We start from the raw sequence: 14,010 nt of genomic DNA, 5'->3' as shown, positions 1-14,010 counted from the left end.
GATGTACAGTGCCAATCGCTTAGTACAGTGCTCTGCATACAGTAAGTCCTCAGTGTGAAGATTAGAACCCAGGTCCTTCTGACCTCCAGGCCTATGCTCTTTCCTCTAAGCCATACTGCTTCTCCCCCAGTCCATGTTCCACACGGGGCTCACAGTGTGAATTCCCGTTTTACAGATAAATTTACAGAGTATAACAATAATAATAATTACGGTATTTGTTAAGCATTTACTATGTGCCAGGAACTGTACTAAGAGCTGAGGGAGGTACAAGCTACTTTTGTTGCTGAATTGTATTTTCCAAGCGCTTACTTAGTACAGTGCTCGGCACACAGTAAGCACTCAAAAAATATGATTGAATGAATCAATACAAGCAAACTGGGTTGGACACGGTCCCTGTCCCACACGGGGCTCACAGTCTCAATCCCCATTTTACAGATGGGGGAACTGAGGCACAGAGAAGTGAAGTGACTTTCACATAGCAGACACGTGGAGGGGCCGAGATTAGAACCCACGAGAGAAATGAAGTGCTGTGAGGCACAGAGGATAGGTGGCAGACCGGGGATTAGAACCCAGGTCTTCCGACTCCCGAGTCCACGCTTTAACGACTAGGCCATGCTGCTTCTGCTTCTTCCCTATGCAGGGAAGCAGAGGATTCCCGGTGGCTCTCTAAATCACGAGCTGCCTCTGGCCACTGACGCTGTTAGTCGGGGGAGTGAGGGGGTCACTTGGAGCCCTACAGTGACTATGATAAAAATTTGGGGAAGGGGCGGCGGTGCCGGAGGATCTTGGAGCTTTCCTGATGACTATGTCTCTTCTTCTTGTGTCATTCCCAAGGACTTAGAACAGTGCATCACACCCAGTTGAAGTTCAAAAGATGCTATTGCTATTACTGCCAATCAATCAATCAATCAATCATATTTATTGAGCGCTTACTGTGTGCACAGCACTGTACTAAGCGCTTGGGAAGTCCAAGTAGGCAACATATAGGGACAGTCCCTACCCAACATTGGGCTCACAGTCTAGAAGGGGGAGACAGCAAAACCAAATATACTAACAAAATAAAATAAATAGAATAGATATGTACAAGTAAAATAGAGTAATATATGCATATAGACATATATGTACAAACATATACAATCAATCAATCATTTATTGAGCGCTTACTGTGTGCAGAGCACTGTACTAAGCGCTTAGGAAGTCCAAGCTGGCAACATCTAGAGACAGTCCCTACCCAACAGTGGGCTCACAGTCTAGAAGGGGGAGACAGACAACAAAACAAAACATATTAACAAAATAGAATAGATATGTACAAGTAAAATAAATAGAGTAGTAAATATGTACAAACATATATACATATATACAGGTGCTGTGGGGAAGGGAAGGAGGTAAGAAGGATTAAGACTGTGAGCCTCCCCGTGGGACAACCTAACCACCTTGCAACCTCCCGGCGCTTAGAACAGTGCTCTGCACATAGTAAGCACTTAATAAATGCTGTTTTTATTGTTATTTTTATTATTACTTTTATTATTTATTGAGAGCCTACGGTGTTGACAACTCACTCTACTTACTACATCTGCCGTGTCCATCAGGGCAAGCAACCCTTTACCACACACTACCTATAAGACTGATTTTGGATGATTCTGCTCAGTAGCCAAAGTAACCGTTGCTAGAGGACTATTTATCTAGCCCCTTGGGACTCTCAATCAATCAATCAGTCGTATTGACTGAGCTCTCATAGTGTGCGGAGCACTCTTGGGAGAATACTATGTAATACTATAACGGACACTTTCCCTGCCCACAGAGAATTTATAGCCTAGAGGGGGAGACGGACATGAATATAAATAAATGAATTACAGGATCAAATAATCTTTCAGTAACTTATCAACTCTAACAGAGGGAATCATCTTGGATTTCAGGCTCCAGATCATAAAATCCGGCTGATCACTGGACTGTAAAGCTTGTCCACGAAACTGTAAGTTTGTTGTGGAAAGGAAACGAGTCTGCTAACTCTGTTATATTGTACTCTACTAAGGGCTTACTACAGTACTCTGCATGTAGTAAGTGCTCAATAAATACCACTGATGGTGATGATCACTAATGAAGGGGGAGGTGGAGTTAGTGATGCTGGACAAGTCCTGGTGGATGGAATCTCTGATCTTTATTTGCCCGGCAAAGGGTGGAGATTGCTCAAAAGAATTTCCCCCTCCCACCACCCACTTGTCTGTGGTTTTCCAGACAGCTGCTTGAGCTGACTCAGATTTGTCATCTCAGGGCCAGAACCCTTCAGCCACCGCCCCGCAGGGACAAAGAGATGGGTCTGAGAGGGTCTCCTTCAAGGATGGGCTTCCTGTAACTGCAGAATCCCACCAAAACAGCCACGCTGGAAGTACCAAATCTCTCTCTGTCCCCTGAGAACCTTCACAAAAGTCAGCTAAGCTGAATATCTCCCATGAAACTTTTGCTGCCCTGGTCCGCAGGTGGCAGTTGGTCGATAGATTCTGATTTCCACTCTAGAGGTGGGTCGTTCGGTGGTCTCTGGGCCAGGGCACTCATCATCTGGAGCAGCCCAATCACCCCACCCTTCCTCTCCGGCCATGCTGAGGGTCTGCTTCTGGGGTCTTCCCTGATGTGGGAGTTGCATTGCAGTCTAGTTAGTGCTCATGAGACTCTCCTCTCTACCCTCCACCAGAAAGCCCAGGCCAACAGAGCAGCCACTCCTGGAGTGGGATCATCATCATCAATCGTATTTATTGAGCGCTTACTGTGTGTAGAGCACTGTACTAAGCGCTTGGGAAGTACAAATTGGCAACATATAGAGACAGTCCCTACCCAACAGTGGGCTGGGCAGTGGCAATTTGGACCTGGGATGGTGCAAAGAGAGAAATAGGGCTCAGGGCCTTGGGTCTGGCAATCAACAGCCAGTCAGGTTTGGCCATTATAATAATAATAACGATTATTATTATAATTATTCTGTTTGTTAAGCACAAGTGTGTCAAGCCCCCATTCATTAATTCAATTGTATTTATTGAGCGCTTATTGTGCGCAGAGCACTATACTAAGCACTTCAGAAGTACAAGTTGGCAACATATAGAGACTGTCCCTACCCAACAAGGGGCTCACAGTCTAGAAAGGAGAGACAGACAACAAAACAAAACATGTGGACAGGTGTCAAGTCGTCAGAACAAATAGAATTAAAGCTAAATGCACATCATTAACAAAATAAATAGAATAGTAAATATGTACAAGTAAAATAAATAGAGTAATTGATCTGTACAAACATATATACAGGTGCTGTGGGGAGGGGAAGGAGGTAGGCAGGGGGATGGGGAGAAGGGGAGGAAAAAGGGGGATCAGTCTGGGAAGGCCTCTTGGAGGAGGTGAGCTCTTAGTAGGGCTTTCCTACATGGGGCTCACAGTCTAAATAAGAAAGCCATCCAAGTCTAATCTCCTAGGGATTTCAGGTAGTTCTATCCATGGCTTTAATGTGCATTCACCCAGGGCAGCCCGGGAGATTCAACCAAAATTCATTAATGGTTCCTCTTCTGTGCCTCCCAGTTTCAGAATGGAGAGCCTGGGGATCTGCCCTGGACAGAGAAGTAAGTGTGGTCTAGTGGAGTCAGGAACTGGGTTCTAATCCCAGCTCTGCCACATCTGCTGTGTGATTTGGGGCAAATCACTTAACTTCTCTGTGCTTCAGGAACCCTATCTGTAAAATGGGGATGAAGACTGTGAGCCTCCTGTGGGACAGGGACCGTGTTCAACCTGATTAGCTCGTATCTACCCCAGTGCTTAGTTCAGTGCCTGGCACATAGCAGACTCTTCACAAATACCAGACTAAGCCCCTCTTTTCCTCTGCTCCTTCTCCCCTCCCCATCGCCCCGACTTCCTCCCTCTGCTCTACCCCCCTCCCCACCCTACAGCACTTGCGTATAGATGCATTTATTTATTATTCTATTAACTGTATTAATGATGTATATATATAATTCTATTTATTTTTATTGATGCCTATTTACTTGTTATGATGTCTGTCTCCCCCCTTCTAGACTGCGACCCTGTTGTTGGACAGGGATTGACTCTGTTGCTGAATTGTACTTTCCAAGCACTTAGTACAGTGCTCTGCACACAGTAAGCGCTCAATAAATGCGATTGATTGAATGAATGAATGAATGAAATACCACTAAAAAGAAAAACCCAAAACAGAATACTCAGGCTGGAAGGTACTTCCAGAAGTCACCTAGTGTCACCTAGTCCAAACCCTTGCCTTGGGGTAGATCTGCCTTCAAACTGCCCTAGCAAAAAACTATCTTAGGACCTCCATCAGAGACTGTAACCTCAGGTATTTCACAACTCTCTCGATCAGGAAATCTTTTTTAATGTTTAACCTAGTTGTCTCCACCTGAGATTTGTGAGGCAACCAGAGCCCAAACCCAAAAGCAGGCAGACGGGCAGGCTTAAGAATCAAGAAAGTGAAGGAGGAGCATCCCAGGATCATGTTTAATCCTTGGGTTGTTCTAGTTCTTGTTTGTTTTTGCAAGCTGCAGCTTTAAGGAGCCTCAGTGCTGGGAAGGTGAGTGCCCAGGGCTGGAGGCCAGGGATCCCACAGTCCACATCAACGCTGGAAAGTCCCAAGTTCCTCAGCTTGCCAGCCCGGACAATGTGCTTTCTCCATTAAGGAAGAATCTGGGGTTTACTTTCAGATGGAAACCAACGGGGAGAACAGGCCACAGCTTGGGAAACATCCAGCTGGAAGGGAAACAAAGCGTCCCCAGGAGCGGCAGGCCAGAAGAGAACAAATTCACCAGAATCGCTTTGGAGGGTTTGTTGGCCTTCACCTTTGCCATGGCTACGGGTCCCCAAAGAGCCACATTCCCCGAGGCCTGCCCCCCCACAGGTAGCCAAACAGCCCCCTTTGGGGGCGGAGAAGCAGCATGGCTGACTGGATAGAGAACGGCCCTGGAAGTCGGAAGGCCCTGGATTCTAATTCTGGTTCTGCCACTTGTTTGCTGCATGACCTTGGGCAAGTCACCTCACTTCTCTGTGCCTCAGTTCCCTCATCTAGAAAATGGGGATTAAGAGTCTGAGCCCTACCTAGCACAGAGACTGTGTCCAACCTAATTACCTTGTATCTACCCAGTGCTTAGTAAAATGCCTGGCACATAATAAGCACTTAAACAAATACAATTATTGTTATTAGTACACTCCCACTAGCCAGGAAAGGGGAGGAGATGGGCGGGAGATAGCTCGGCAGGAGCAGAAAAGAACTGCCAGAGCTCTCTCCCGAGGTATTTCCTCACAGCTGGAGAGTCAGTTAGTCGTATTTACTGAGTACTTACTAAGTGCTTGGGAGAGTAAAATATAACAGACATGTTCCCTTGCCCACAATGAGCTTAAGGTCTTGTCCACCCTTCAGCTACGGCCCCAGTGCTGAGGAGCAGGGGAACAAGGGTGGTCTTATTTTTTGGACCCACTGCTATGAACTGCCTGGGAGTCAGTAGTTACCAGTTGTGCAGGTGGGGTATAGGGAAAAAAGATGCAGGGAGAGGAATAATAATAATAATAATGATGGAATTTGCACTTACTATGTGCAAAGCACTGTTCTAAGCGCTGGAAGTGCTGGGTGCTAAGTGTTGGGGTGAGGGAAAGGCTATCATAATCTATATGTTGCCAACTTGTACTTCCCAAGCGCTTAGTACAGTGCTCTGCACACAATAACTGCTCAATAAATACGATTGAATGAATGAATGAATAATCTGGCATAAGGCTGCAACCCAGAACAACTTCGTCCTGCTTGGGATCCACCCGGCCCCTTTCTTTCCAGTGACTCCCAGCAGGTAGGGGTACTGTCCCGCCTTAGCTCGAGGGCCTGGAAGAGGAAGATGGGGGGCAGAAAAGGGTGCCACCAATATTCAAGTAGGGGAAATAGGGTCAGATAGGACAGGCCAGCAGAGAAGCTGGGTTCCTAGAAGCTCAGATTTGGGAACTGCCAAGGGTGCCCGGCTATCAAGGGGAGCTAAGTCCAGAACCCAAGGCTTAGATTTCTCAGAGCCAGGCCAGTCCTCTGAGGCCCGGCTGGTGGCTGGCATCTCCCTCTCCTGGCATGGGGCCCACCAAAACTATTTCCCAGCTTCTGATTCAGAACCAGAATTTCCACTTTGAGTGCTCCATCACATTCCTATTGGCTGTTTTCTTGTCTGACAACCCCTGGGGTCCCATCCCTCAGTTCTCTTTCATTCATTCATTCGTATGTATTGCATGCTTACTGTGTGCAGAGCACTGTACTAAGCACTTGGGAAGTACAAGTTGGCAACATCTAGAGACGGTCCCTACCCAATAGCGGGCTCACAGTCTAGAAAGGGGAGACAGACAACAAAACATGTTAACAAAATAAAATAAATATAATAAATATGTACAAATAGAGTAATAAATACGTACAAACATATATACATGATGATGATGGCATTTGTTAAGTGCTTACTACTTCTAAGCGCTGGGGCAGATACAAGAGAATCAGGTTGTCCCACATGGGGCTTACAGTCTTAATCCCCATTTTATAGATGAGGCAACTGAGGCACAGAGAAGTGAAGTGACTTACTCAAGGTCACACAGCTGACAATTGGCAGATCCGGGATTTGAACCCACATCCTCTGACTCCCAAGCCCGGGCTCTTTCCATTGAGCCACACTACAGGTGCTGTGGGGAGGGGAAGGAGGTAAGGCAGGGGGGATGGGGAGCGGCAGGAGGGGGAGAGGAAGGAGGGGGGGTCAGTCTGGGAAGGCCTCCTGGAGGAGGTGAGCTCTCAGTAGGGCTTTGAAGGGAGGAAGAGAGCTAGCTTGGCGGATGGGCAGAGGGAGGGCATTCCGGGCCAGGGGGATGACGTGGGCTGGGATGAGCACAGCTTCACCCCGACAATTAGGCTTCCTTCTCCCCTCAAAGGCAGCTGGGCAACTTCCTCACATCCTATGGCCTTTTCTGGCTGCCCCAGCCCGGCCAGCAGGCCCTGCCTGGGTTCGCCCATTTTCCCCCTCACTGGTTTCCCAATCCTGAGGGGTGGTGGCTGCTCCAGTAATTGGGTCCACTCCCCTCCTTTCTCAGCTCCGGTATCTGATGAGATAGCGGAGAGGAGCCTGCTGGGCTCTGGGCCTTGTTGCTGAGCTGACATGTTTGCTCAGGGGTGGAGCCCTCAGGCTAGGGAGAGAACCAGAAGAACCTATTTAATCAATCAATCGTATTTATTGAGCACTTACTGTGTGCAGAGCACTGGACTAAGCGCTTGGGAAGTCCAAGGTGGCAACATATAGAGACAGTCCCTACCCAACAGTGGGCTCACAGTCTAAAAGGGGGAGACAGAGAGCAAAACCAAACATACTAACAAAATAAAATAAATAGAATAGATATGTACAAGTAAAATAAATAGAGTAATAAATATGTACAAACATATATACATATATACAGGTGCTGTGGGTAGGGGAAGGAGGTAAAATGGGGGGGATGGAGAGGGGGGCGAGGGGGAGAGGAAGGAAGGGGCTCAGTCTGGGAAGGCCTCCTGGAGGAGGTGAGCTCTCAGTAGGGCCTTGAAGGGAGGAAGAGAGCTAGCTTGGCGGATGGGCAGAAGGAGGGCATTTAACCCACCCGGTGCCTCAGGTTGGTGGTCCAGACACTGATTCATTCATTCAATCATATTTATTGAGCGCTTACTGTGTGCAGAGCTCTGTACTAAGCACTTGGGAAGTACAAGTTGGCAACATATAGAGACGGTCCCTACCCAACAGCAGGCTCACCGTCTAGAAGGGGGAGACAGACGACAAAACAAAACATATTAACAAAATAAAATAAATAGAATAAATATGTACAAATAAAATAGAGTAATAAATACATACAAACATATATACAGGTGCTGTGGGCTGATCCTCTGCCCAGGCAGTGGTAGGCCTCTGGTGCCAAACCCTTTAACTCAAACTCAAGTTGGGTATCCAGGGTGAGTTGGGATGGTGGCCACTTTGGGATACATCTCGGCCTGCTGGATTTGAAGGAGCCAGAGGGCCGTCGGTTCCGGGAAGCGGCAAATCTGGGGACCTACCATGAATCCTTCTGCGGGAGGTCACCAGGAGGTAAGAGCGGAGGCTCCTCTTGCAACAGTGTCCGGAGGGTCAGGGTCACCCCTGCTCTAAGCTCATTTTACACAACATTCCAACCCTAGCCCCGACTTGACCCTGTCCACATGGGAGAACTGCTTTTCTTGGCAGAAAAACTCCAGAGGAAATCGAACATCTGCAGTACCCCAGGGCTCACAGCTTCTTGCCAGAGGAGGCTGCAGCATCTTGTGATCTTGTGGAAAGAGCACGGGCTTTGGAGTCAGGGGTCATGGGTTCAAATCCTGGCTCCGCCAACTGTCAGCTGGGTGACTTTGGGCAAGTCACTTAACTCCTCTGTGCCTCAGTTCCCTCATCTGTAAAATGGGGATTAAAACTGTGAGCCCCTCGTGAGACAACCTGATCACCTTGTAACCTCCCCAGCACATAGTAAGCGCTTAACAAATACCATCATTATTATTATCATCATCAATTGTATTTATTGAGCGCTTACTATGTGCAGAGCACTGTACTAAGCGCTTGAGAAGTACAAATTGGCAACACATAGAGACAGTCCCTACCCAACAGTGGGCTCACAGTCTAAAAGTACATGGTACTACCAATTAGGGAATAATAAGTCTGAAAGAAAAAACAAATTCAACTTCCAAGGAGCCCAGCTCACACTTCAGGAATCATTTACTCCTGTGTATGAACTGGCCCTCTACTTTTCAAGAAGAAAACAGGGATGCCAAACATATTAGAGCCAAAATGGAAAGAGCTGTAATTTTCTAATTCAGTTAATTTTGTTTTTATGGTAGAAGCTAATCAAGACACAGTCCACAGTCCCTGTCCCACATAGGCTCTCACAGTCCCTGAACCCCCATTTTACAGATGAGGTAACAGGCACCGAGAAGTTACGGATTTGCCCATGGTCGCACGGTAGACAAGGGGAAGAATCAGGACTAGAACCCAGGTCCTTCTGACTCCCAGCCCATGCTCCATCCACTAGACCACACTAGTTTGTCCCTTAAAAGTGAAGCATCTTATCCCACCAGTCATATTAGCAGGGACTACTTGGGCTGTGCAGGACAGGCACCCTCAGCCCGCTCAGGCGGTGGCATTCCTCTAGCAGCATCCTCAAACAGCAAGAACAAGAGCGATGAAGACTTCAGTGTCTCAATGTCAATGGTGGGTACTTTGATTGTCCTCAGGTGCTGGGAATTGAGATCAGGGCTGGGCCTGTCACTGAAAAACCTTATGGGTTACAGCTGGATAGAGTACATTTGAAACAAAAAACCATGAGTAGAAGCCTATGCTTATTTCCATTCAATAAGATCCACTGAGCTAATTTTGTACTAACTTGATGGCTTGTTCCTTATTCACCAAGACCCCTCTCCAGGCAACAGGGACCAGTTGACCAGTCCATCTGGTTTGACAGAGATTTACCTGCACTCATCTGAGGTCTGTGTCTTTCGTTCTCTTCCCACGTGCAAGAGCCGCCCCTAGGAAGGAAGTTGGCTGCTCCATATACACTTCCCACACTCCAATACTTACCTTCCACTTCAACCTACCAGCTTCCTGTTCAAGGCAGGAAGCCAAAAAACCCTGGGGGAGGGCTGACAATTAAGGTAATCAACCTTCAGCTACACCAAAGAGATGGTTGGAGACTGCAAATTCCTCAGGCTAAGATGCTCAAAGACTCACATGATTTGTAAATAAATGATAAACCCCACTCAAAAGGCAGTAGAGGGGATGAAATAAGGCTTCAGGACTCAGCTTCAGTTGCGAAAGAGGCCGAAAATGTCCTTTTTCAGGAAATGGGGAAGTCCATTGTAATTCTGCTCATTCTCCAAGGAAATTATCTTCTTCCTTGAAATGCCCCTTTTGATTATTCAGAAATCTGAGACAAATTTGCTAATTGGAGTTGAAAGTATCCGAAATCTTCTCACATCCTCCCCGTGGATTTGGAGCTTTTGGGGCAAGGAAGTTGTGCCTGCCATACTCCTTGGAGAACTATGGTCACCATGTGGACCCTACTTCTTGTACCCTGCAGATAAGGTGACAACTGGGGCTTTGGAATTGCTACAATGGTTAGGAAGACTCCATAGCTGTGGAGGTATGTGGGTAGAATTTAGGGATTGCTTCCTGGAAGTGGGGGTTTTGAGATGGAGAGGCACATAGTCTGGTGCAGTTGAAGGGAGAGAAAGACCCAGACATGGGGAAAAATGTGAGCAATAGGGAGTCCAGAGTAAGGCTAGCATGGAATTAGCATGGAAGGTCAAAAACTATGTAAAAAAGAGAGAGATCTGGTGGAGGGCCTCAAAACAAATGGTTAGGAGTTGATTGATTGATTGATATCTGTTAAGTGCTTACTATGCGCTAGACACTGTATTAAGCGCTGGGGTAGATACAAGACAATCGGGTTGGACACAGTCCTTGTCCCACATAAGACTCACAGTCTTAATCCCCATTTTACAGATGAGGTAGCTGAGGCACAGAGAAATGAAGTTACTTGCCCAGGGTCACACAGCAGACAAGCAGCATGGCTGAGAGAGGCAGAGTGGCTCAATGGAAAGAGCACGGGCTTGGGAGTCAGAGGTCATGGGTTCAAATCCCAGCTCCACCAATTGTCAGCTGTGTGACCTGGGGAAGTCACTTCACTTCTCTGTGCCTCAGTTACCTCATCTGTAAAATGGGGATGAAGACTGTGAGCCCCACGTGGGATAATCTGATCACCTTGTATCCTCCCCAGCACTTAGGACAGTGCTTTGCACACAGTAAGTGCTTAACAAATGCCATCATTATTATTAAGTGGCAGAGAGGGGACTATCATCATCATCATCATCATCAATCGTATTTATTCAGCGCTGTGTGCAGAGCACTGTACTAAGCGCTTGGGAAGTACAAGTTGGCAACACATAGAGACAGTCCCTACCCAACAGTGGGCTCACAGTCTAAAAGGAGGAGACAGAGAACAAAACCAAACAGTGGGCATCCTGACACGTTCACAGAGGCTTTTGAGAGGCAGAGCAATGTTTTGCAAGTCTTGCCGCTTGGCTAGTGACGACAGCCGAAATGATGACTGACCAGCCAAGGACAAGGATTCTTCCTTTCCTCACCCTCTCTTCTCCCCCTAGTTCAGAATGAAATGTTCATACTCCTGAGGAGAGTGATTCTCAGTTGGCCTCTGGCTACCAAGACAGTGCTAACCAAAGGCACGTGCAATCATATTTATTGAGCGTTTACTGTGTGCAGAGCACTGTACTAAGCGCTTGGGAAGTACAAGTTGGCAACATATAGAGACGGTCCCTACCCAACAGTGGGCTCACAGTCTGCAATGCCAGTCTAGCATGGACATCTACCACCACCCCACTCCATTTTGCTATCTACCACTGGTTTCCCTCAGGCTCTTTCCCTCTTCCCTCTCCTGAAGTTGTATCAGGCTGCCTGAGACCCCCAGCCCCCCGTACAAGGGACTAATTAATAATGGCATTTATTAAGCGCTTACTACGTACAAAGCACTGTTCTAAGCGCTGGAGAGGTTACACGGTGATCAGGTTGTCCCACGTGGGGCTCACAGTTTTTATTCCCATTTTACAGATGAGGTAACAGGCACAGAGAAGTTAAGTGACTTGCCAAAAGTCACACAGCTGACAATTGGCAGAGACTGGATTCGAACCCATGACCTCTGACTCCAAAGCCCGGGCTCTTTCCACTGAGCCATGCTGCTTCTCACTAGTGAGTCAGTGATTATTTTAGGGCACAATGTTAAGAAGCCACTGAAAACAGAGCAGCCAGGAAGCTGGGGTCAGTGGAGGATGTTGTTTACTAGCTTCTGATTTCCCACTGTGATATGAGCCCTGGGCCTGGCCACCTGTATCTTTGTAGTGTCACCTGCCAGACTTTGCTCAGTTTTCTCCCCCTCTGCACTGTAAACTTTTTATGGGCAGGGACCGTGTCTGCTAATTCTGCTGTACTCTCCCAAACACTTCGTGCAGTGCTCTGCACACAGTAAGCGCTCAATAAATAGCATTCATTGCCATTCTGCCCCTTTGATCACCTATTACAGCCCCATCTTACTGGCCACAGGAAACCTTAAGGTCCGCCAAGAAGGGGAATGCATACGGGCAGGTGGAAACCGATCCAGCCTCGGATGCCGCGCGAAAAGCAATCCGTTTTCTCAGACTTCTGCTTCCTGGATCACATCAAGAGCACACGGTCCAACCACTTTAAAAACTTTAGCTTTTATTTCATGTTCTGTGGCCGAGCTCACTGGTACTGCCCTACAACCACGATCCCGCCCCAGTGTTCCTCTTCTCCGACTTAACATTAACATTGTACAAAACTTATTTACAAGGAAACTGGTGAAAAATGAAGGGTGTGTACAAAAGCAGATGAAACACCAAGAGAGTCGGGGGACTGGAGGGGGGTTTGGAGAGGGGGAGGCATGGGGAAAAAGCATCACCGCCTGGGGCAGCGGGGGAACCACCATCAGGAACCCCACTGCTGTCAAGTGGGGTTGACAATTGGCGAGCAACCCCACTCGCTCGGAAGTTTCTGCAAACCCAAGGCGGCAATGTGAGGCGGCGCAATTGGTGCCTCGCTCTCCTCTCTGAAAAGGAGGCTCTCCTGTAATTCTACAGGTCTTTGCAGCACTTGGAATCCAGGAAGGAGGGATGTCCACATGCCAGGAAATTCAGATTTCCTGAAAGTGTAAAAGCATCTGGAAAACATCGATAGTTTAAACCTTTCAGGAGCTCAACGGCTGCCGGGGACAGGAGCAGGATTATCACTGGGGAAGGGAAAAGGAACGAAAATCTGCATCTCCACAACCCTCGTGAGAACTCAAGAGTCTTTGACCCGCACGGCCCGCAGGCCGGGGTTCAGAAGGCGTAGCGGGTGCGGATGTCCTCCAGCTTCTTGGACACCTCAGGGGGTGTCCGGTCCAGTTCTTCAGATACGTTCTTCTGTTTGTTGGGCTCCATGGAGTTGAACTGCTCACAGAGGTCTCCATCTATCACATTCTACAGAGAAGAGGGCACAGGGAAAAGTTAGGGGTTCTGCCATCAAGACCACCACTTTTCCACTGATTTGGATGAAAGCAAGAGGAAGGGGGAGCAGGGAAAACTGCTCTCTCCCAGAGGTTGTTCAATCCAGTTTGCCAAAAGGGGCCACAGTAGTGGATTACAGCTAAGCAGGGACCAGAGCGGTGACCCAAAACATTCCCTGATTTTACAATTGTGTCCGGGGAACTGAGCTGGGCTAACCGCAGGGGATCGTTTCTTGTGGGAATGCAGTGGGTGGCGGGGAGGTTGAGGGGGTTGAGCACAGCTGATCCCTGACCTTACCCTCCCCCAAGCAAACTGAGTATGCTCCAAGTTCTTCCCCTTGCCAATTCACTTACTCAGCATTCCTCTGGGCATAAATCTAGGGTGGCCACAGGAGGCAGGCAGGCAATGATGCTGGGGAGGCCCAGGGAAAGGGAAAATCTGCTCTCAGAGCAGATGGAAACTGGACGGAGAGCAGCACAGACCCACCTTGACAGGGAAATAGTAAGAGCGGAAGCTGAGGTGGTCCCGCCCACAGAGAGGAGGGTGTTCGGACCGTAGGTGCATCTCCACGTGCTGAAAGAAGTCGTGGTCCTACAAGAAACAACAGAGGGGAACAACTGAGCACTGGGAGGGGAGCGTAGGGCTCGGAAAGCAACCGGCAGAAAAGATGTTGTTTCTGGCCTGTTCCCCCTCCAGGCGGGCATGTGCGTGCATGGACACACACACTCTTTTTCTCACTCTCTCTCTCTTTCTCTACAGCAAGGAGGCTGTGAGGTACACTACAAGGGAGATGAGAGCGTGCTAAGTTGGTATAAAAACGGATCACATCCAGACAGAGGAGGACGAGCCACTTGTGGAAACTGCAGCTCTCAGCCCATTTTCTTCCATAC

General features: G+C 48.1%; 1 protein-coding gene across 1 annotated transcript in view; it reads right to left on the bottom strand.

The window, feature by feature from the left end:
- Nucleotides 1-12,294: 12,294 nt before the first annotated feature.
- Nucleotides 12,295-14,010, bottom strand: part of SF3B3 (splicing factor 3b subunit 3) — a 40,258-nt gene continuing 38,542 nt past the window's right edge. Inside the window, exons 25-26 of the mRNA XM_038754168.1 lie at nt 13,607-13,711; nt 12,295-13,093 (exon numbers count right to left, since the gene is read on the bottom strand). Of these exons, the coding sequence (XP_038610096.1) occupies nt 12,953-13,093; nt 13,607-13,711 (246 nt within the window). The 3' untranslated portion in view covers nt 12,295-12,952. The remainder of the gene's footprint in view (nt 13,094-13,606; nt 13,712-14,010) is intronic.

Source organism: Tachyglossus aculeatus, chromosome 11, assembly GCF_015852505.1.
Source record: "Tachyglossus aculeatus isolate mTacAcu1 chromosome 11, mTacAcu1.pri, whole genome shotgun sequence".
In the NCBI taxonomy this organism is placed as follows: Eukaryota; Metazoa; Chordata; class Mammalia; order Monotremata; family Tachyglossidae; genus Tachyglossus; species Tachyglossus aculeatus.
Note: the sequence above shows the minus strand (reverse complement) of the source record. Positions and strands in the feature narration are given on the sequence as shown.